Genomic DNA, 24,039 nt, shown 5'->3' with positions numbered 1-24,039 from the left:
AGAAAGAATACGAGCGGCCCTGTTAGGAGATGGAGCCAGGGGAGTGTGGAGGGTAGAAGGTGTAGGGCCTGCTGGCCCACAGAGACAACTTTGCTGCTTAGTCTGAGTAAGGGGGAAGCTGCTGATGGGCTGGGCTGAGGGCTGACTTGTTTCAACATACATTTGAGAGGGATAGTGTGGGCTGCCACGCAGAGAAGAGAAGAGGGTGGACGCAGGACTCCCAGCCCTGAGGCTCTGCAGTCATGTGGATGAGGGCGTGCTCAGAGTGGAGACAGTGGGGGAGGCAGCCAGGGGTCAGATTCTGGATTGATTTTGCAGAATGAGCTGATGGGTTAGATGTGGGGTGGGAGAGGAAGAGGTGTTGACGGCAAGGTTTCTGACCTGAGAGACTGCAAGGACAGTATTGCCATTTCCTGAGACGGGGATGGCTGCAGGACAAGCAGGTTTGGGGAGAGAAATGGAGATTTTAGGTCAGATGTGTTAGATTGGAGCCTACCCTGGGGGTGGAGAGGGGTGGGACACCTGCATAGAGATTGGTCCTGGGCCCTGCATGTTCCAGTTGTTGAAGGAGCGATTCCTGCAGGAGGGTGAGGGGTCCCTGTAGGACCCTCCCAGCCTTGAGAATCTGTTCTGTGAGAACAGATGTTTCCTGGGCCCTTCATGTTCATTTTTCTCTTTGCAAACCTCTTCCTGCTTTGCCCTTCCTTCTACACAGAGGAAGAAGGGAGATTCCGAGAATTCATTGTCAAGGTTTTGGCATGCCTCTTGGGTGGGAGTTCCTTCTGGGGAGGGGCCAGGGGTGCCCTGGAAGGGGAGACCCGAGGCCTCAGGCCTTGCCCTGGCTCTGCTACCAGCACAGAGAGTGTTCTCTCTGTGCCTTTGTTTTCCCTCCTGTACATGGAAGTGCTGAGCTGGCCCCAGGGCTCTGAGGCGGCCAGGGAACGCTTGAGGAGGCCGCAAAGCACAGTGGTTCAGAACCCAGGCCTGGAGTCCAGGCACGGATGTGAATCCTTGCTCTGCCGCCTGGCTGTGAGACTCCAGGCCAGTGACATAACCTCTCCGAGCCTCAATTTTCTCATCTGGAAAATGGGCCAGCCATAGTACCTGCCACACAGGGATACTGTGAGAGTTAAATGAAGAAATGCACATAAGACACTTAGCAAAGGCCCTGGCACATACCATACCCAGTTCACAGAGGCTGTTAGTTAGTACCAGTGACCTGTGTAGTCCATCAAGTTAAGCGGTTTTGCCTGGTGGGTGGTGGGAGCCATGGGAGGTTATTGAGCAGGAGCACGTCATGCATGTACTTTGAGGGGGCAGCTGTAAGTGTGGAGACTGAGGCTGAGTCCTCTTGGCAAGCCCCTGAGCCTGTTCCACCTGCCGGAGTGAGAACTGAGGGCTGATGGACTCTCCCTTGCTTCCCCAACTGAGGTCTTCACTGACTTGGCATGGGCAGCCTCCGTCTTGCATAGGTCCCTCGGGGATGAGTGCTCATTTTCCCTAAGGTCTCCCATAGGATCCCTTTTCTGTACATCCCCGTGGCTGACCTCAGGGAATGTGAGTGAGGGGCTTTGAGGGGTGGGTGACGTTGAGGGGACTTGAGCTGATGCATGTCGGGCTTTGGACACGGCTGGCAGGGGCAGGGCAGGCCTTGAGTGGCATTCCACTGAGCGCCTGGATGTGACCTCGGTGCCTGGTCTGGATCCAGGCTGGGGGTGGTTGCTCCAATGGAGCTATGGAGAGGTCGACAATGGGCGGAATGTGGCCCCCTCAGGACCCACACTTCAGTGGTGCCCAGGCATGCCGTCTGACCCTGTGCTTTTGTAGGCCTGTTTCCCAGCAGTTGAGCCATGCCAGGACAGCCAAGGACATTTCAGAGTCCCCCAGGGCTTGCAGCCAGGCTGTCACCAGGCATTGCTTGTTTTCCCAGGGTCCAAGGGTTTTTAGGGATGTGGGGGCTCTGGAGATATTCCAGGGACTTTTCTTAACAGCTGAGTAAATGGAGATCCAGAGAGAGCAAGGCACTTGACCAAGGTCTCACAAGGCCACCTCCCTCCTATCTGTCACCTCCCTCTGTTTCCATGTCCCTTGCTCAGACTCCTGGCCTCCTGCCTGGATGTTTGTAACAGCCTCCGTCTTGTGGGCTCTCCAAGAGCTTTGTTTGTCCTCCTATTATCATAATCTTGCCGTAACCTGCCAGGCGCACATGCTGTTTGAGGACATCTGGTCTCCTGTCCCCTCCAGTCTCAGTGGAGGTTCTGGGCTCAGGCCCCGGAGCCAGACCGACCTCAGTTTGAATCCTACCCTGCCCCTTCCTAGCACGGCGACCCAGGGCAAGATACCCCACATTTCTGAACCTCAGTGTCTCCAGAGAGTCTGTCAAAGACAGTAGCAATACTTAATTTACGAGGATGTCATGGTGGTTAAATGACATAATGTGTGAAGTGCTGGGTTTAATACCTGCACAGAGGGAGCTCTCAAAAATGGTCATTGTTATAAGGGCCCATCAATGCTGGTTGAGCTGAAAGTCAAGAGCATGGAGGCGAGACAACACCCTGCACTGGGAGGCAGAAGACGGGCTCCCAGTTACGCTCAAACTCTGCCTCATTGTGGGATTTTTAGGAAGTCACTCCTCTGCTGGGAACCCCACTTTCCTCATTTGAGAAAGGGGGAAGAAATCCCTGCTATGTTCTTATAAGGTTGTCATGTGTCACCAAAGCACTGTCTGTGAAAAAGCTTTGTGTCTGTGTAATGATTTAAAAATGGCACAGCAGTGGCTGTGGCGTACAGATGGTGATGAGGACATTGTAGCCACAGTGGTGCACAACTGGCTTGGCTGGAGACTGGTCAGTCTGCAAATACTCAGCGCCCACGCGGGCTTCCCATCCCTGCCTGCCCCTGGTCTCCACCAGCCTGCCTTTCATCTTAGCCTAAGCATTGCACACTCGAAGATGTGGGAGGTGCAAAGACCCGATGGCATCCTCCAGGCCCTAGTGGGTTTTGGGTTATCTGGCTGATGCCATGGAATGTAGGAATTAAAGCCAGACACTGGTTTGAATCTCAGCTAAGCACTTCCCAACTGAGAGTGTGAGCAAGTTGCTTAACTTCCGTGAGCCTCAGTTTCCACATTTGTAAGACGAGGCCATGCTGAAGTGGAGCCAGCATTTAGTAAAGGGCCCAGCACACTGGTATGTAGGGTGGTTGTATAATGTGTTTTCTGCCTGGAGATGGTGAGTGATGGGTTAATTGATGGTGGAGAGTGGGGCCATGGTGCTCATTTCTGGGATGAGCTGTGGAGGTCAGTTATGCTCCCTACAGAATCGTCCAGCTTAGAGTTAGGAGAAGTTAGGGGGAGTCGTTTGGTGCGATTCCATTTTGCAGGTGACCAAGGCAAGGCCCAGGAAGCAGTGGGGGTTTGCCTGAAGTCACTGGCAGGTTAGTGCGAGGCTGGGACCATGGTGAGGCGAGTGAGGCACCTAGAGGCAAATTCTAAGGAACGTTCACACTCAGGTGCTGCTGTGAGGTGACACTCACTCTCATCATCATGCAGGTGCACAGGGACACCTGCGAGTGAGTGCCTCCTTAACAATTGTGTCTGCTGCCTCGCTTGCCTCATTCTGGCCTGGTCTAGGACTAGAACTCTGGTTTCCTGACCTCGTGAACTGTTCCCTGAGTCCTGAGGGTGCAGGGATACCTGCAAGGCACCTTCTAGAATCTCATCGAGGCCCCTGGGCCCCTTTAAAATCAGCCTATGATAAGTAGGTCCTCTGGCACTTTTTGCTGTGTGTCTGCGCCGTCTGTATTCCAGAGAAAGCAAGGCCCTCTCACCCCCACCTCCCACCCCCTGCCCCCTCCACCACCAGCTGCGTCTCCGTGGAAGTGTGTGGAGCCCCGCGCACCAAGGTGGATTGGCGGCAGGCTCCTGTTGTGGTGACAAGCCCCAGCGAGTCTGGAGGGACGATGCTGCTTTCGTGTGGGCCCTGGGTGAAGCCTCCCTGGTCTCAGCAGGCCCCGTGTTGTGCCCCCAGGCCTCTGGGAGATTAGGGGGTTTCTGCGGCTCCGAGGGCCTCAGAGCTTTTCCCTTTCTCTTTGTTGCCCCAGAGCACCTGGTTTCCCTCTGCTCTGGCCACAGGGCCCGGAACCTTTTCAGTGTCCCCAAGGCTTTCATGTCTTCAGGGCAGCCTGGTCTTGGGGCGTCTTTCTGGTGTCTCCCCATCACCACCGCCAGGCCTGCTGGCTAGGCCTCAGGTGGCCAAGGCTGCTAATCCCTGCGGGGGTTCCTGGGATTTACCCAGTGCCACTGGGATCCTAGGCCACCCTCGTGGTGTGGCATGAGGGGGCCTTGGACAGTCGGCCCAGTCTCCATCCCTAAGCTCCACGTGTACAAATGCACCATCTTTTTTCCTGTTGCTGCTCTTGGGGGCCTGAAATTCTGACGTTGGCACGTTGCCCTGTGCTCTCCTTGGTGTCCTCTAAAAAGGCAAATACGCTTGCAGGTGGATCCCGTTACGTGTTTGCTACTGAAGAGCAAACCCAGGCTAGCCTCGCCCCTTTCCAGCTGCCTGTGTGACCATGGCCGAGTTGCTTCTTGTCTCTGGGCTTTGTAAGGCGCATTTCAGCTCTAGGACCTCAACACTCTGGCACAGTTTCTACACCATCCATACTGGCCGTCACCCTTCCTCCTCCTCTGCAGGGTGGGGCAATGGGAAGAGCCTGGCAGGTGAGCTGGGCTGGGGGCAGGGGCCAACATCTAGCAGTGCAGATGCTTTGACCACCAGCTGGCTCCAATAGGGATATCGGTCCTTCTTCCTCTTCTCAGGGCAGGTGGGGAAACTGAGGCCTGGAGCAGGGAGGGGCCTTGCCTAAGATCACAGAGGAAGTCAGACAGAGCTGCAGCGAGAGCCCAGTTATCCTCGGTGCCAGTGAAGGCTCCTTCCACCCCTGGCTGCCACCTTTCTTGAGAGAGACCAGAGGGCCCATCGGCATGAGGGTCAGGGACATACTTTCTCCTCTTCTGTGAAAGGCACCTCCACGCGGGGTCCCTGCCTGCTGTGGGGTCTCTGGGTGTGGGGCAGAATCAGGCAGGACACCTCTTCCTGAGGTCCAGGAGGTAGGGGCTGGTGGCCTCTGACAAGGGACATGGCGGGGAGCTGGAGGCTTCCAGGAATGTGGTTGGTGGCTCAGAGTGCCCTAGGGCCACCCTCCTCCCTCCCTCCCCGGGGAGGGGACCGCCGACAGTAATGCCATTTGTCCTGGCTCTAGGATTAGGTGCGGCCCTGTTAAGTGAGGAGTGTGGAGCCATTGAGAGGACGCAGCGAAGTGAAGCGGAGCTGAGTGGCTGCTGCCTGGAGGTCTGGTGGGTCTTGTCATTCTTTCCCTGGCCTCCCTATACCCTCTGACCGTGGCCCCTAGTCCCCTCTCTCCTGTCCAGTCCTCCTAGGTCTATCTGGATGTGCGTGTGTGTGCAGCGTGTGTGTTCGTACCTACACAGGAGGGGCCCGGGGTGCAGGGCTTGGGGCAGGCTGGTCCTCGAGCCTGGTGTGGGTTCTGTTTCCAGTCAGGACCAGAAGCAGGTGCCTCAAGGGTCCCAGTGCCTGGAGCCCCAGGGAGATGGCCCAGGGCTGACCTGCCAGATTCCTGTTGGAGGAGAAGGCAGCGGCTTAGGGCTGGGAAGGAAGCCTTTTCAGTGTCACACATAGCTTCTCGTGTGGCTTCTCCTGACAGCTCGGCAAGTCCGCAGATCCACCTGAAGCCAACAGGTCCGAGAGTTAAAGATTTACTGTAGGGCCAGGGCAGGAGCTAGAATGGTGAGGTCCCAGGGCACTCGGATGTTGTATTCGTGGCTTCAGTCCTCTCTAGACTCCGAGAGCCTTGGCTCGTCAAAGCCAGAGGGGCCCCTAGAGAGTTTCCATGTTCTTAACTTGGCTTTTGGTGGGCCAGTCACAACTACCCTGAATTTGTATGGAATGTGGCATCTGTCTTGGGAGAGTCCACTGACAGCCTTCATTAGATTCTCAAAGGATTCTGTAACCCCAGGAGGTCACAGACTTCTGATTTAGTCCACATCCTTCATTGTGCGGTTGAGGAAACAGGCTCAGAGAAGGGAAGGGTCTTGCCAAGAGGCACACAGGGAGCGAGTGGAGGCGCTGGATGCTGACATGTCCTCTAGGCCCACATGGGTTTTGGCTTTTGCATCCACGAGATGGAGGTCCCCCCAACTAAGACTGCTTCTCAGAATCTCTCAAGGGGCATCTGGCAACCTTGTTGGGGGCATGTGGGAGGGTGGGGGCTGACGGCATTTCCCGGCTTCTCTGCAGGAGCAGCAGACAGGGGAGAAGTTCAGGGCATGATAAACTTGGTTCTACTTCATTGGGAATAAGTGACAAATAAATGAGGTCATGATTGGGAAGTGCTTGGTATAATACCTGGCATGGCAGACCTGTGGAGCGTGCAGGTCACCATTGTCCTCGTTGGCTGGGATCTCGTGCTTCTGACCCTCACTCCGACCTCTGTCTCCTCTTCCTTGGCATGAGGCCTCTGCTTAGGGCATGGAGGCAGTCCCCCTTTCTCATGTGGGATCCCTGCCTGTCTGGGCTGACAGAGGCTCCTGGCGCAGGGGAAGGTGAGGACCCTCCAGCTGAGGCCCTGCTTCTCTGGGATCCATGGTGCCCTTCTCTGCCAGTGAAGGCTTTCCTATTGCTGGAGAAGCTGGGTCAGCCTGCGTTTAGGCAGCTGAGGCTGAGCACCTGCAGGAAGCCTCTCTCTGGGTGCCCACTGGGCCTCAGACCTCACTCAAGAATGGTGTGGAATGCTGGGCAGCAGGACTGTGTAGGGGCTCTGAGGTGGGCTGGTGTGGGGTCATCTTAGCACTACCACTGCCCAGCTAGGTGACGTTGAGTCAGCTGCTTACCCTCTCTGAGCCTAGCTTTCCATGTCTGTAAAGTGCACATGTCAGTGACACTACCACCAGGGTGTGAGGATTGGGTGTGATTAATCAGGGAAAACTGTCAGCATGGCCCCAGTGTAGGGCTGGTGAGTTACCAGGAGCTCAGTCGGTGCTGGCTGTTGTCAGCAAGGGAGGTTATGATAATTTGCGAGGAAATATCATTCCATTCCTTTCGAGTGCCTATGATCTGAGCCTAGGGAAAATAGTTAGGGATGATCGACTGTCGTAGATGGATTTGGGAGCTGAGCGGAGAAAGAGCCCTATTTGGGAAGCTTCATGGGCTAGTGAATAGCATGCCTTGTGACGGGCCTGCCCACCTTGGTCTGCATTAGGAGCTGCAGTGGGACGGGAGGGCAGCTGGTCCTGACCTGTCTTGCTCCCCCCTCCCACCCTCCCCACAGCTGTCTTGTTTGTTTGCTCAGTAAGCCCTTTCTTCAGAGGTGGTGCAAAGGTAAACTCTCATCTCAGGTCCAGTCGGAAGAAAACAGGTTCTCACCAAGTGGGGTCTGAGTTCCTGAGGTTTTCTGTGAGGCAGTCCCTGACGGGGAACCCAGAACAAACCCCGGGTTGAGAACCTGGGAGCTGACCAGTGCTTTATGCTTTGTTCGCTTGTTGATTGATGGAAGATTTGTGGGTCTGCTTCCAAGAAGGATCATTAGAGACTGCTTTTGATGTTAAAACACACATCAAATGGATGAAAACAAAAGCAGAAAACACCATCCAGAGGGAGCAGAGAATGGGAGGTCCAGGGCACTCATGTGTGTCCGCTGTCCTTGGGGAACACAGAGGGCCCTGGTGCTAAAGGATGAGCCTGGGCTCTGGAGCAGGGTGGCTCCGTGTTCAGATTCCCAGTCACCCTTAGTTCTGTGGGCTGGGGCAAGTCATGGGCCCCTCCCGGCCTTAGTTTCCTCATCTGTAAAATGAGGGAAATGTAGGTCATGGTGCTGCTGTAAGGGTTAAATAATAACTTGTAGTACAGGCATATTGTGTCTAATAAATGGAAATTCATATTATTAATGCATTTAGCTTGGAGACTTCTCATAGCAGATTCACAAAGGGGAAGGTGGTTGGGAAGGGCACATCTTGGGCACCTACCATGGGCAGGCGACCGCTTCTGCCTTGGAAAGCTTTCGGTGCAGTTGGGGGACCAGTGTTCTAATTGCGAGAATAGCTGACATCTGGCAGCATGAATCTGGCATTGCATGGTGGGATGCAGAGCAGGAGAGCTCATCTTAGGACTTTTGAAATCCACAGCCGACGAAGAAGTCAACTCTGGGCTGACGCTGGCCTTGGAGAAGGATGGCAGGGTTTTAATGGACAAGAAAATGGGCCACGGTAGGTGGGGGTGGGGCAGCCCTAGTTGACGCAACCCCACAGGTCCTTTTCTCTCTCTGGGCCTCAGTGTCCCCATGTGCTCACTGCAGGGCAGACCGCACACTCTGCAACCTGAGACTCTGAGCTAGACTGCCGATGGTCCCTTGGTGGCAGCCCTGGACTCTGGGGTGACTGATGGGCAGCAACTTGGCCCCCAGCCAGGCAGCACTGCGGGGCTGTGGGGGATGGGGTGTGCAGCAGCTTGCAGCAGAGGAAGGGATTTACTTCTGGTCTTGGCGTCCCCAGGGTGTAATTGTGCAGGAGAAACTCCCGCACAGCTGGGAAGCAAATGTGGAGGATTTTCTTTGCTGCGCTGTACATAGTGGGTGGGGCAGGGTGGCTGATGGAGCTGGGCGGCTGTGGGGTGTGGCTGGGTAGTGGGTGGTGGTGTGACTGTGCCGGGGGTGTGGCAGTCTGGGAGGGGCTGGGTTAGCTGTGGGGAGTGGCCCTGGGATTGCATGTGGGGCTGCCAGTGCCTGGGCCTGTAGCCGCCCATCCTCCCTGAGCTCGGATACCCGTACACCCACTTCTGAGCCTGCTTGCAGGGCTCTTCCTGCACCTCTCCTCAGCTTCTGCCCCATGCTGTGCCTGTGGCCCAGGTGCCGGTGATGACACCATTTGAACGTGTCAGCGCCATGTGAATTTGCTTGTGCATTCGTGCGCATGTGAGTGTGGGGGATGTTGGGGGCACTGTCAGGAATGACCCAGGCAGGGCTGGGTGAGCATGCGGGGCTGTGGGGACCTTCCTCCATTCACCCTGTAGTGGCATCACACCAGAGACACAAAACCTTGGAGCCCAAAGGCCTGCATCTTCAGTGCCCAGTGCCATGCTTGGGAGCTCCTAGTGCTCACTGAGCACGGGATGCAGGAACGGGGAATGGGTCTCTGCTTGTTCCCGACTCCCAGTGTGCCCCCAAACCTGACCTCCCTTCCTCTCTTTTTGAATGCACTGTTAACTTGATATGTGACCTTGGGCCAGTTGCTTCCTGAGTCTCAGTTTCCAAATCTGTTGAATGGATAATAATTTTATTAGCTTCTATCACCGTGTGCCAGGCGCTTAGCTGTTTTACACACATCATCTCTCTCAGTCTTAGCAGCAGCCCCACGAGATAGGTAAGTAGTGTAAACCCTCCTTTATACTTGAGGAAACTCAGAGAGATTTGCCCAAAGGTCACAAGGCTAGTGGAGATTGAAGGCAAGAGTCAAACCCAGGCAGGCTGGCTCCAGTCTAAACCCGTAAGTGTGATGTTAGCCACCACCGTCCTGCTGCCTCTCAGCTTGTTGGGGCGCAGCAGCGTGATGCGTACAGCCCTTCACAGGAGGCTTGCTGCATGCAGTAGGCACCAAGTACATGCAAGCTGAGTCATTAGGTGCGTTTCACCACGAAAAGCACAGGAAGCCTAGTTTCAGGGAGCTCTCGGTCTCACTCCTGGAGCCCACCTGTCCATCCAGGGCAGGGCTGGACTCCTCCCCAGTCCTCATTGCTACACAGCCTTTGTACCTCTGCCTCCTTCCCTCTGGGTCCTATAGAGGATTGTGGGGAAGCCAGAGAATTTTGGAGGGGAGGGTGGGGTAGGGAGTGACTTTCAACTCCAGAGCAGTGGCCACAGTTACCGTGGCATTTCCCGAAAGTGTGGCGTTGCCATGGCATTTCCATGACGACCAGAGCATCTCATTCATTATCCCTAGCACCTTGGCAGGAAAAGCTGGGCCTAGGGCTGGGAGAGCACAGTGGGAGCCTGGCTGAAGACTGGAGGCTTCGGTGGCTGAGGCCCCCTCATTCTCTCCCCTATTCCAGCCAAGGTTCCTCTATAGGCTCTGGAGCTATCTCCCTCTCGTGGACTCTGGGTCCAAATTTCAGCTTTGCCAATGACTAGATTTGTGATTTTGGGCAAGTGATTTGACCTGTCTGAGCCTCATTTCCCTCAACTGTAAATGTGAATAATGACAGTATTAGTCATAAGGATTCAGTGAGATAAGGTATGTAAGAGTACTTAGCACAGCGCCAAGCTCATGATAAATGCACACTACACGATAGCAGAAAAAATAACAATGATGACAATTATAGTGGTACTATTGCTGTTGTTATTTTTGTTGTAGAAACTCCTGGGTTTATGGAGGAATGAAAGACCAAATTTGAAATCAGGAAGGAAACCTGTTTGAGTCAAGATTTAGCGGTTTCCGATGTGACTGTGGCAAGTCACTTCACCTTGGATCCTCAGGCTGCTTACCTGTCAACTGGGCATAATTACAGCTGTTCATTCATTCATATCCTGAGTGCTCAATAAGGACCTATGCCTGGGAAAGTGGTGAGAGCTTCCACAATGAATTGAACTGGTCCCTGCCCTTTAGGGCTCCCAGGCATGTGGGGAAGAGGAAGAAGGGAAGTTGGTGTTTGTGGAGAGCCTGTGTGTGCCAGGTACCAGGCAGGATCTGCCCACACACCGGTCAGTAAGTCCTGGTCCTGCCCTGGGATCTGCAGGATACAGGTGTAGAAATGCCCCGAGTCTACTCTGCATGGACCACACACTGAGGTGCGCCCAGGGGCTGGGCAGGAAGGAGGTTGGTTATGGGCTGCATTAACTGGAGAATACACGCCTGGCCCATCTGAGCCTGGCGTTGTATGTGCCTTGCTGATAGTGGCTGGTGGGGATGCATGCCCAGTGTCACCAGAATGGGCTCCTTTTAAAGAGAAGTTCTGACTTTTATGTGAAATCTCCTGATTTTAAAATGTTAATAACTAATCTCAAATTAAAGAAAAATGCGTGCAAGTCAAAGAACATACATCTGTGTCCGGTTTTGGCCTGAGGGTCCTGATTTTCAGCTTCCCACTCTCTGGCTTCCCCACAATCCTCTCTAGGACCCAGTGGGGTTGGGCGGGAGCCTGAGGAATGGGGCATGGAGTGGGAAAGGGGTGGTGGATAGGATGACTTCAGAGAGGTGATGACATTGGAGCTGGGGTCTTGAAGGATGAGTAAGCATCCCGAGGGGCAGGCATTCCAGGCAGTGGGAACTTTATTAGCACAGGCCTTGATGCACGACCAAGACTGGTGACTGGCTGGGCAAGGCTGGACTTTAGGAGAATGGCTGGTGATGTCGGCGAGGTCCTGGCGGGCCCGGGGCCGCAGGGAGGTAGTGAGGCCTCAGCTCTCAGTCCAGCTGAGACCCAGCTGTCCTCGAGGCCTTGGTGGCTCCAGGGGGATTAGAAGCCCCCCACTTCTCCATCCCTTGAGCCACAGGGGCTCTGGAATGCAGGCGGGTGTGGAGGGCCTTGAATGGCAGGCGCCAGGCCTTTGAGGAGGTGCAGTGGGGGCAGTGCTGGAGGCCCCTGCCAGCGCACTGGGGGCCAGCACCTTGTTTACAAAGCAACCAGCTCTCCTGCCACCCCCACCCCGGGGTTTGTGGCCTTCCCTGAGGACAGGGGCTGGGAGGCCCACTCTCCTTCTCCCTTCACCGCCTCTAGGGCCTGGTCTCTGCCATGGCCTTCTGCCAGCCTCCTGGCCTCTAACCATCCAGCCCCTGCCTGTCCACCTAGCTCCTGGGAAAGGCCACTGCCTCTGGAAATGGAGATTAGGGATTCTGAGTGCTGTCGGAGACCTCAGAGAGAGCACGGAGCTGGACGCTGCTCTCTGGGCCCTGTTGTTACCTACATGTGAGTGCGTTATGTAAGCCACGGCGGGGCATGAAAGCAGTGGCTGACCGTCACTCAGCGCTGTGTGCCGGCTGGTTCTGAGCACTTCATATCTAGCAACTTATTTAATTTTCACAACTTCGGGAAGTATGTCAAGTTTTCCTATCTTACAGATTAGGAAACTGGGGACACTGAGAAGTTAAGTAACCTGCCCAAGATGGCACAGCTTCTGGGTGGTGGGGCTCGGGCTTGGATGAAGCTGCCTGGCTCCAGTCTGCACGTGTGACTGTTAGGCTCTGTTAACCCAGGGCTTAGGTCTGTGGGTGGGCCTGGGGGCGTGAGCTCTGGACTCCTGGAAACCATCACGGCATTTTCCAGCATATGTGCATATTTTTTATGGGAAAAAGTCAGATTCCCACAGGGGTCTGTGACTCCCATACGCCTGACACTGCTGGTTGCATCATTAACACACACACTGTTAATGCCACAGACCGAGGGCCCATGACCACAGCGCCCAGGCCTCAGGGGACGTGGGGTGGGGTGGCTTGAGTAGGCAGGTGCCCCACCCACTGTGCTGCTGTCCTGGCCCCCAGCCAAGGGGCCAGGCTCACTGTAGCAGGGCAGAGGGCTGCCCTTATCAGTGGGAAATAGGATACAGGTGCACCCTGGGCATAAACAGGACCAGTCACCCCAGCCCTGCCTCCACCCAGGAAACTTGCCCCTTCTTCCCTGCTGTCAGCTGGGATTGCAGGGACTCCCTGGAAAGCTCTGCATGCTCCCTTATCTCCAAGCTGTGGTATGTGCCCCTCCCTCTTTCTACCCCTGGTCAACCTTACTTCTTGTTCTGGTCAGTTCAGGTGCCACTTCCTCCAGGAAGCCTTCCTTGGTCGCCCTCTTTCCCCCTCCACAGGGCGTTAAGTGCCCCTCAGTTCTCTCAAACCCCTTCCTTCCCCACAGCCACACTCGTCCCCCTGCATTGTGGGAGCCTGTTTTCTTAGCTGCCTTGGGTTCCCCTTGGTGGCACACAGTGGGGACTGAATTGTAGAATATCAGAGGTGGAAGAGCCCCAGAGATCATCTAGCCCAAGCCCCCTCTAATGGGCAGAGGCCCAGAGAGGGGCAGGGTGTGCTCGCAGGCACACAGCACATCATGGTAGAGCTGGGAGCAGACCTGGTGTCTCAAATGCCTCCTCATTTCTCACCCGTCTCTTGCTTCTGAGCACATCTTTTACAAACATTTGTTTTCTTATTTTCACAAAAGTAATAAATGATTATTGTAGAAAATTTAGAAAACAGACAAAAAGTGGAAAATAAAAATTACTCAGAGATAATCCTTGTTAACTTTAATCTTTAACAAATATGTGACCACGCATACTGTTTGGTAAATGTTTTCCACTTTAACAACGTGTATGGTAATTATATTTCTATGCCAGTGAATGTCCTTCTTCGACATACTGTAAATGGCTGCTTGGGATTCCATCACGTGCTTCCGTTATAATTGCAGAAAACAGTCCCCTGTTGTTGGGCATTTGCTATTACAAACAACATCCTTTGCTATTATCAACAGCACCGGGATTCGTATTCTTGTGGGGAGATCTTCCTGCACTTCCGCGATCACTGCCTCTAGGGTAAGTTCCTGGAAGTGCAGTGGTTGGGGCTCTGGTGTGCTGTGCCCACGCTGAGCACGCCGGAGAGTCTTGGGTCTGGGAGGGATTTTGAAGATCTTCACCCCCAAGTCCAAGTCCGAGGCTTACATTCCCTCCCTGGCTGCGCCAGCCCAGGCCTTCACACCTTCCGTGCCTGTCCCTGCCCCCATCCTGCTGTGGGGAGCTCTCCTGCCAGCTTTCAGCAGCTGCTTCCTCTCATGTTTAAGGGAGACTGGAGGGCCGTGGTTATGGGTGCTGTTTGGAGTGAGGAAACTGGGGCCCTTGTGTAGTGGGTGTGGGTGTCTGGTCTTCATTAACTCTCCAGTGAGACCAATACAAGTGGCATGCCCTGGGTGGGGGTGAGGCTGTGGGGGAGCTGGGGACCCCAAGTTCTGGCTGCCTGGATGGGCAGAGGCCCAGTGAGGGAGGTGCCTCCCCACTGGTCCCTTGGCAAGCATGGGATCCTCCAGGAAGGGCTTTGGTCCCCTGCCATCGTGGGCTGGGGTGCTCATCTGTGGGCATGTGCCCCCCGAGGATGAGAGGTGCCTGTTGTATCAGGGACACATAGTGACAGCTGCTGTTTCTTGAGTGTTGCCTGTGCTCAGCTCCTCAGACAGGTTTACCCAGTTACCCCTTGGCCCCAACTCTATGTTGCGGGGGCGCTGATTCACAGATGCTCCAGAGCAGCCTTCTGGTACAACCAAGACTCTGATGCCCCACAGCCCTGGGCTTGAGTCCTGGCTTGGCTGCTCTGCCTGAGCCCCATACTTTTCATCTGTCAGATGGGGCTGCTGGGCCCATTCATAAAGAAATAGAGGGGGAAGCCCTGCGGGTATGTGAGAGAAGATGGTGAGGACGTGGTGTTCAGTCATGATTGAGAATTCCACCTCCAGCTCCCAGGCCTTGTGAATGTTTATTGTCTCACTTTGTCCTTCCTGTTTCTGGAGTTTTCTTGGTCTAGTCTTAGACTCTGATAATTATAATAATCGCCATTCTCGATTCCGTCTGCTAGGTGCTACTCTAAGTGGTTCCTACACTTGATTGGACTTACTCCCCCAGCGTCCTATGAGGGGGGTGCTGTTGTCAATCCCATTTCACATATGGAGAAACGAAGGCTCAGAGAGGTTAAGGAGCTGGCCCCAGAGCATGCAGCCAGGTTGGGCAGCAGTACTTGGACTTGGGCCCACCCACGTCAGGTCCTGTGCACCCATAGTCAGCGGACCCCCAGAGCCACACTCTGATTTCTCACCTTCTGACTCTCCTCTTCTCTCCTCAGCCTTGGCGCCGGGGGCCCCACCGAGCGAGCGGCATGCCACACCCCCGGGCCTGCCCAGTGTCCTCCAGCCCGCTGCCCAGCGCCCCCAGGAGGCCCTGATGCCCTGGGGCACTTCTGCTGTGCACAGGACCACGTGGGGGTTTGCCATGGTGACATAACGGGGCGCAGAGGAAGGAAGGAGCGCACCCAGCCTGCGGACTGCGCCCCTGGCTGGGAGGAAGGGCCGGGGCCCAATCCTCCACTCCTGTGGCCTACTGAGGGCCTCGCTTGCTAAGTCTCTGTGAATTTGTTGGTCAGTGGACAACTCTGGTGTCTTCTGCTGCGTGGGGCCTTGGGGTGGCCAGGGCAGGCCGGGCCTCCATTGGCTGAGGTCTCGGGGGCCAGGATGCTCACCCTGGCGCGCCTCCGCAGGCTGTGTCGGCACGTGTCCCCGCAGGCTGTCCTTTTCCTGCTGTTCCTCTTCTGCTTGTTCAGCGTTTTTGTCTCGGCCTACTACCTATATGGCTGGAAGCGGGGCCTGGAGCCCTCGGCGGATGCCCCCGAGCCTGACTGTGGGGACCCTCCGCCTGTGGCCCCCAGCCGCCTGCTGCCGCTCAAACCTGTGCAGGCGGCCGCCCCCTCCCGCACAGACCCTTTGGTGCTGGTGTTCGTGGAGAGCCTCTACTCACAGCTGGGCCAGGAAGTGGTGGCCATCCTGGAGTCCAGCCGCTTCAAGTACCGCACAGAGATCGCACCTGGCAAGGGTGATATGCCCACGCTCACCGACAAGGGCCGTGGCCGCTTTGCCCTCATCATCTACGAGAACATCCTCAAGTATGTCAACCTGGATGCCTGGAACCGGGAGCTGCTGGACAAGTACTGCGTGGCCTATGGCGTGGGCATCATTGGCTTCTTCAAGGTACGCAGGGAGCAGAGTCCCCAAGCCATTAAGAGCTCCCGCTGAGCTTGAATTCCATCTCCACACTCGCTAGCTGAGTGCCTGACTGTTCTCATCTGTAAAATGGGTGTAATGGTGGTACCCACCTCCCAGGGTTGTCGTGAAGGTTATATGAGTGAGTGTATGTAAAGTGCTTGGAGCATACAGGGCCTGGTGCCTAGTAGGTGCTTTTTAACTATCAACTCTTATTAGGAGCACATATCAGCAGGATTGCCTGCCATGCATGAGACCTGGCACACAGTAGGCTCTTGCCTGAAGGAAGTCCCGGGGATGGGTGATGGGTGCATGATAGGAGAGCAGATGCTCTGCTGGGTCCCTGCGGACCTGTCATGCGGTCATCGCAAGGGATGGGGTGTATCCCCATTTTGCAGATGGCAAACTAAGGCTCAGGAGGGTTGAGTTATGCATATGAGGCTATGCAGCCTCTAAGTGGGAGAGCCAGGATTTGAACCAGACTTAGAGAGTTTGGGCTCTGGATCCTATGCTCTTTCCTCTTGGCGGTGGTGGGGTGTGGAATTCATGTACCTCCAGAACAGAGCCATTTTGCATTGGGAGAAAGGAGAAAGAAATCCCAGTGGGCAGGTGAGCTCCTCTGGGCTCTGTGGGGCACCCAGAACAACTACTGGGATGGGAGTCCTCGCTGAAAGGTTGTGGAGAAGCTGACCTTGGAGAGGGGGATGTTGGTGATGGCTGGATGGGGGATCCAGAGGCTCTGGCCAGAGAATTCTGACCTGCGAGATGAAAGCAAGCCACTGCTGATTGGGACTCTAGTTGGGTGTGCAGGGTAGGGGGGTGTTTGTTCTTTCATTCAGCAAATATTTACTGAGCACTTACTGTTCCAGGGCCTGCGCTAGGCACTGGGGACACAGTGGTGATCGAAGTATGCAGGGTTCCTGCTGTCACGGAGCTGACATTTCAGTGCAATGGGGTAGCGTGGGTGACAGACAGTGAACAAATAAACATACCCATGTGGTAGGCGGTGCTAAGTACAAAAAGAAATAAAGTAGGGAAAGGGCCTAGGGGGTGATGGGTATGGGTGGTTGATGCTGTTTTTGATAGACTGGCCAGGGAAGTCATCCTTAATGAAGTGACTGGAAGGAAGGAGCTGCATGGCTCTCTGTGCAAAGGGTCTTCTAGGCAGAGGGGACAGTAAATGCACAGGTCCCGAAGCAGGTTCCTGCTTGGTGTGAGTGGGGAGAGGAGCAGCAGGTGGATCAGAAGTGGCCCATGTCCACTTACTAGCAGGTGCCCACTTGTGCCCAAGGGTTCGTGGGCACCCCTGTGCACTGGGCCCTGTGCTCAGTGCTGGGAGGAGCCTGGTCTGGGTGAGGGTTTCCCACAACGTGTTGTTTCACGCACTAATGCAGCAGGATGCGCTGCCATTGAAAGAGGTTTTGTGGGCCAAGAAATTGAAGGCCCTTAGAAGTCCTGCAGCAGAGCAGCCTGGTGAGATTTGTTCCCCAACTGGCTCAATCACAAAACCCTTGATTTCACAGAGCACGCTCTGGGAAACACTGGCCTGGTTTATGGCTTTACGGTGGCGTGAAGTCAGACTGTCTTCACTGTCTGTTTATTCTTTTCTCCTGGACTCTGTTCCCTTTCCTGCTGTGAACTTCATGCAGCCTGAGTCAGGGCCGCAGGCCTGTGAGACCTCAGAGTGGCTGACATTTGTTGAGTGCCCATCCAGTGCCTTGCGTGTCCTGTATACCTTCCCTGAACTAACCCATTGAACACATAAACCCTCCTCCAGGGCAGGTGGAGATCATGCTGATTTAAGACAGAAGGCAACCGAGGCAAAGAGGGGTGAATAAACGTGCCCACGCTCACACTTCGAGTAACTACAGATCTAGGATTTGAACCCAGGCAGTCTGGCTCCACAGGCCTTCCTCCTAACCATTGTGCAACGAGTCCAGGAGCCGCAAATACCGTTTATTAGTAGAACTTGAATCAGAGGCCACGTCCAGCGCATAGTCCCACGGTCTCCGGGGTCTTGGGCACACTTGGTACTACAGAGCTTGGATCCTGTCCGGCCGCAATTCCGTGCTCTACAGAAGGTGAACACGAGAGAGAAACATGCTCAGATCTCACTGTGGGGGCAGTTCCAGGTGTTCGTGTTCTCCCTAACCTGTTGCATAAGACAAGACCCCGCCTTGGTTTGGAGCAGAGGCCCGAGATGTTCTGCTCAAACGGGCGCCCTCTGGTGGTCTAGCGGCATCTTTCGGCTCTTTCTGCAAGGCTCGCTTCAGGGCTGTGCTTTGGGCTTGCCAGACCCAGCGGGGCTGTGGACTCCTGGGATCTGGAGACTCATTTTCCGTCTCCTGCTGGCACTGGCTTCCCAGGTCAGTGTGAGAGCAGGGACTGGAAAGTCCAGACCCTGGTCCAGATCCTTCCATCACTTAGAAGCAGAGTGACCTTGGGTGGAATTGTCAGCCCATCTGTAAAGTGGGGCCAATCGTAGCTCCTACCTCACTGGACCACATTGAAGATAAAACAAGGCAGTGGGTGGGAAGCACTAACACAGTACCTAATATGTGATAAATGGCAGCTGTCATGCTTAGTCATCTCTACACCCAGCAAACACAGCTGGTGGTAGTACTTTGTCTGTAGCTCTGACCTGTATGTGCCCCTGTGAGGTCCTTGGGGGTGGGAGCCCTGGTTCCTGGCACCCGTGAGGGGCAGAAGACTGACAAGGGCTACCCGACCCCTGAGTGGGCCTTGCCATGTGTAGTTCTCACAACTACCCTGTGAAGTAGGCACTTTGTTTTCAGCTAGGAAAGTCAGGCTCAAAAAGTTACATGGCTGTCTAGAGTGACACAGTGAATAAGTCAGAGCCAGGATTTGACAAGCACACTCATATCCTCCAACCCAACCACAGGTAAGCATGTCAGAGCAAACTGACCAGCGGACGGGGGACCTGATGCCCGGAGAGGGGACGTGGGGCCCCCTAGGTCATCTAGCTGGTTACTCTCTAAGTCCACTGGGCCTCCCAATTCCCGGAGCAGGGCTTCCTTCCTCTGCCTGGATGACCCCGCTGGAAGACTTGGTGAATCCTGAGTGGGTCCTCCAGGCTGAGGAGCAGGAGGAGTTCCCCTCCCATGGGGTGAGGGCGGCAGCGGGGGTTCAGTTTCTGCCATGCTGAGGCTTACTCTCTGTCCACTTCCCTGTTGGCCTCCTTTCATTGCTGACTGGAATGGACGGTCAGCAACTTGGCGTTCTCCCTTCCTCGACGTCTCCCAGCCGGGCAGCTGGCCGAGCTGCCAGTACCTGGCAGTCAGCTCAGGGTCGGGGCTTTGAAATGGGATCCCCCAGTGCCTGTGGTCCACTGTGGCCTCCCAGGCCACAGCAGGTGATGGACAGGGCCTGAAATGTTGCCAGCACCCGCTGCCTTTGCCCCCATGCGGCCCAAGCAGCTCTCATTCTTGATCAGCGCTGGCTTAGGGGTCATGGGGAGCCTGAGGCTGGGGGAGGTGGCCTCTCAGGATGGGGCTCTGCCTTGGGCCTCAGCAGCCAGGGCTGGCTCGGCACAGGGCCAGGAGTTGGCAGGTGCTCATGGTGTGTGGAGAATTGAAGGCATGCTCCTTATCATGGTTTCTAAGGCTAGGGCCCTGAAGAACTTTTGTGGGAGTTAGGGAAAAGCACCTCCTAGGCAGATGCAGCTCCACACGGGCCAGGCCCAGTCCTCAGCTGAGCGTCCTTGTACAGCGCTCGCCTGGCCAGCTCTCCAGGGCGGCCCCGTGCACCGCCCTGCCTCCCTCTTCACCGTCACTTGGTGCCCTTTGTCCACTCTTGCTTTGCCCCACCCCACTCATTCTCCACACAGCAGCCAGATGGGTCTTTTTAAAATGCAAATGGAAACCTGTCATCCCTCTGTTCAGAACCCTTTGATGGAGTCTTTCATGGCTTCCCACTGCCACTTCCAGCCTCCAGGGTCCTGCACGTTTGGCCCTAGCTGACCTTTCTCTGCCTCATCTCCTCCTCTCCCTCCTGATCACTCTGCTGGCTTCTTGCTATTAGTTGACTGTGCTGAGCCCTGTCCTACCTCAGGGCCTTTGCACTTGCTATTCTTGAAACTTGGCCCCTTCCTTTCCCCTGGTTGATGCTTATTCATTCTTTAAGTCTTGGTTCAAAAGTCCCTTTCTCCAGGAAGCCTTCCTGAGCCAACTGACTATGCCCAGTTATCTACTCTTCTAGAACTATGAACCTTCTCCGTGTAGCATGTGCCACGTTGAAGTTTTATGTTTGTCTCTGCAGTTTTGATTGCTGTCTCTCTTCCCTGCTCAACTTTAAGGTTCATAAGGGCAGAGGCCCTGTCTGTTTTTTCTCACTGTGTCCCTGGCACTTAACACAGTGCCTGGCACAGTGCATAGCTGTGAAGGAACCAGTGAAACATATACTGAACAGCTGTCATGTGCCAGGTACTGCAGAGCTGTCTGTTCCTCTTTTGTTCTTTTAAAAATTCAGTTACTCATCAAATATGTTTGCTCCCATGGGCTGTCGAGCCAATGCCGAACACAGGGGATCCAAAGATGGAAATGGCATAGCTCCTGCCCTCGAGGGGGTACTGGCTGGTAGGAGAGAGACCCTGAACAGAAATGCAGCAGCCAAGGTAGAAAGTGTTTCAGCTGGCTTTAATGTGGTCCCAGGGAGGCCAGTGCAGAGAAGAAAGTATGTGCATTGGGTTTTGAAGGATGAGTAGGAGTTTTCCAGACTGAGAAAGTGGTGTGGAATTGGCACAAGGACAAGGGCAAATTACAACATATCTAAAGGCAGGTGGCTGGAGGGTGAGGGATGGCATGAAGGAGCTGTGAGCCTGTGGAAGAGGAGAAGGGGGATTGTGGGTACTGTCTGCAGATCCCAGGGAGCTGGGCCACAGCAGAGCCTGGGAGGAGAAGGGAGGCCAGGGAGGCTGAACTCCTGAGAGGGGGTGCTAGGGACGTAGGAGGCGCTGGGCATGCTGTGGGGTGGAGTGTCTTTGTTCCTGCACCCCCGGCATCCTCCTTTTTGATCTCTTCTACATTGCCTTCCACCTAAGATTTCTCCTGTGGACAGGGTAGGGGAGCAGAAGTCAGTTTGGAAACCCGAGGCATGAGAGCCTGGTGGTCAGGTGTGTGGGCTCCAGGGCCAGACTGCCTGGCTGCAAATTGTGGCTCCTCCTGACCTCTGTGTTCCTGAGGGCAGCACTCCCCTCAGAGCCTCAGTTTCCTTACCTGTGAAGTGGGATAGTAGAGGAACCTGCCTCCTGAGGCCGATGTGAGGACTGAATGAGCAATTGGTAATACCACTGACCCTGTTCTGAGCGCTTTGCTAGCATTGACACTCATCATCCTCTATCACACCTTGAGGTGTTTACCAATCTTAGCCACCTTCTACAGCAGACTGAACTGAGGCACAGAGAGGTTCCCTAACTTGCTCAAGGGCCAGGCGGTCTGGGGGCAGAGTCCCTGCTCTCAACTGCTAGACTTTCCTCGGTGTGATTTGGGCAATTTACCTAGCCCCTCTGGACCTCAGGCTCCTAATCTGTAAACTGAGGGCAGCAAGCGCTCCATCACTGGGTCGTTGTAAGGGTTAACAGCATCCCTGCTTGCAGAGTGCGCGGATCTGCTGCCTGGCTTTGGTCAGCGTGTCCTGTGTGTTGTTGTGAGGGTGGAGCTGGGTTAGCCCAGGCCAGAGATGTGGTGAGCCCTCCGGGAATGTTAGCAGACATTGTTGCCGTTGCTGTTACGGGTCCAGACCTGAGATTCCTGGTCCCTTGTGGTTGGGGACCTGACGGCTCTGTTCCCCCTTCCCGCCCCACCCCGGCTGCAGGCCAACGAGAACAGCCTGCTGAGTGCGCAGCTCAAAGGCTTCCCCCTGTTCCTGCACTCAAACCTGGGCCTGAAGGACTGCAGCATCAACCCCAAGTCCCCGCTGCTCTACGTGACGCGGCCCAGCGAGGTGGAGAAGGGCGTGCTGCCCGGCGAGGACTGGACTGTGTTCCAGTCCAACCACTCCACCTACGAGCCGGTGCTGCTGGCCAAGACGCGCTCGTCCGAGTCCATCCCGCACCTGGGGGCAGACGCCGGCCTGCACGCCGCGCTGCACGCCACCGTGGTCCAGGACCTGGGCCTCCACGACGGCATCCAGCGCGTGCTGTTTGGCAACAATCTCAACTTCTGGCTGCACAAGCTCGTCTTTGTCGACGCCGTGGCCTTTCTCACGGGCAAGCGCCTCTCGCTGCCTTTGGACCGCTACATCCTGGTGGACATCGACGACATCTTTGTGGGCAAGGAGGGCACGCGCATGAAGGTGGAGGACGTGAAGGTATGGCCGGGGTGGGGGCCAGACCGGGTAGGGCGGCCTCACCTTCTTCAGACCTGGGTGCACCCTATCCGGAGTTTGCTGTCTGTGTCTCCTCTGAGCTGTTAGTCCGCTTCTCCCAGCCGGTTGGTTTTGTTAATTGTCTTAAAGCAGATGTCATTTAAAATCATCTTGAAGCACAGTCATCCCTCCATATCTGCAGGACGTGGGTTCCGGGACACCTCCCCCTCATGGATACCAAAATCCGCATGTTTGCATATAATCTATGCACATCCTCCCATGTACTTTAAATCATCTCTAGATTACTCATAATACCTAATACAATGTAAGTGCTTTGTAGATAGTTGTTATACTGTATTGTTTAGGGAATAGTAAGCAAAAGTCTGTGGGTATTCAGCACAGATGCAGCCATCATAGATAGGGCTTTTAGTCCTCGGTTGGTTGAATCCGTGGATGCAGACCCTGCGGATAAGGAGGGCCACTGTATAGACGAAGCTTGCCTCTGGAGTGTGGAGCTCAAGGATGTGTCTGTAGAGGAAGAGACCCAGTCACGAAAACGCAGAGATGGGAGCTGTGCAGGGTTGTGGATCTGCCTTCTAACCCAGACATCATTTTTAACTCTCAAAAATGTTTGTCACTACCAGAGCTTCCACAAAACTCTTAAAACAAGAATTAGAGCTTGAATCATACACAAGGCATATTTTAACTGAGGTCTGTATAGATAGTGGAATGCATGTGTTTAATTCAAAAGTGATTACCCAGCTGAACTGTATGTAAAAGCATTTTGCAAACCAGGAAATTCTACACACATGTATCGCTACTAAAGAGAAACCTGCAAGTTAAGACCATTAAGGAATCTTTAATATACAGTTCTTATCTGCTCACTGTTTTACTCAAAGGTATTTGGAAAGGAAACAACATCACTAATGTCAATGGGGACATCAGAGTTGGTCGCCATAATAGAGGGCAGCCATAGCAATAGAGCCAAAGACAACAAACTGGGGATTAAATTCTAGAGATAGTGCCGCCTGCTGACCGCCCGTCCTCTCATACACGAACGAGATTAGCGAGCACTAGAGACATATTAGCACTAAACCATGCCTTCTTTTTGATGTGAGGAGGAGGCTTGAGGAAGAGACTCTGAGAGGAGACCCTTGTCCCTGGGTGAGCCAGGCTGGGGGTTGTGCTCTGTCCCCTGAAGTTGTGGTCAGAATTGGCCCCGGGCTTAGAAGGAAGGCTCTTGGGGGGCTCGTCCTCCTGTCTACTCTGCCTCACACCTCTGGAGAAGAGGAGAGGAGCGGAGCGGATGGTGTCGGGGAGCAGTCTGGGGAGTTGAGATCTGGGTTCAAGTACCCGTTTGACCCTGACTGACTGGGTGACTTGGGCACGTCCCTTCCCATGTCTGAGCCTCAGTGGTGAAATGACAAGACAGGGTGGACTGGAGGCTTTCAGGCTGTTTCCTGGCACCCCAGGGGGTCTCACAGAGGGGCCTGGATAGCTGGGGTGGGGATATGTGCCCAGGGGCCAGGCTCTGAGCTCCCAGGCCTGCCTCCTCACCTCCCTGTGGGACAGAGCAGTGTTGCTTTACTACTCTTACGCATTGTGCTTCCTCCTGGGATTTCAGTGCCTCAAGGGCTCTCCTGTTGAAACAAAGTTTGAAGATGGTTCTTGTTGAGCTGTCCAGCTCTAAGCCTTCATGTAATGCCACAACCCACCTCTAGCAAAGCACAGTCACGTGCCGCATAGAGACATTTCAGTCAACGATGGACCGCATATAAGACGTGGTCTCGTAAGATGAGTACCATAGAGCCTAGGTGTGTAGTAGGCTGTGCCATCTCGCTGTGAGGAAGTGCACTCTGTGATGTTCGCACAACGATGAGACCACCTAAGGACGCATTTCTCAGAACCTATCTCTGTTGTTAAGTGGCGCATG

At 54.9% G+C, this 24,039-nt stretch overlaps 1 protein-coding gene across 13 annotated transcripts in view; it reads left to right on the top strand.

Annotated features, from left to right (window-relative positions):
* The window catches only part of NDST1 (N-deacetylase and N-sulfotransferase 1), an 84,454-nt gene that overhangs the window by 38,217 nt on the left and 22,198 nt on the right, over positions 1-24,039 (top strand). For 3 of the 13 annotated variants that reach the window (XM_070518058.1, XM_070518047.1, XM_070518054.1), the window contains exons 2-3: positions 14,873-15,770; positions 21,615-22,109. In XM_070518058.1, coding sequence (XP_070374159.1) covers positions 15,258-15,770; positions 21,615-22,109 — 1,008 coding nt within the window. In that variant the 5' untranslated portion in view covers positions 14,873-15,257. Of the gene's footprint in view, positions 1-5,262; positions 5,357-13,517; positions 13,579-14,872; positions 15,771-21,614; positions 22,110-24,039 lie in introns of all 13 variants that reach the window. The other 10 variants (XM_070518051.1, XM_070518053.1, XM_070518048.1 and 7 more) reach the window with 5 other exon arrangements.

Source organism: Equus asinus, chromosome 9 (assembly GCF_041296235.1).
Source record: "Equus asinus isolate D_3611 breed Donkey chromosome 9, EquAss-T2T_v2, whole genome shotgun sequence".
In the NCBI taxonomy this organism is placed as follows: Eukaryota; Metazoa; Chordata; class Mammalia; order Perissodactyla; family Equidae; genus Equus; species Equus asinus.
Note: the sequence above shows the minus strand (reverse complement) of the source record. Positions and strands in the feature narration are given on the sequence as shown.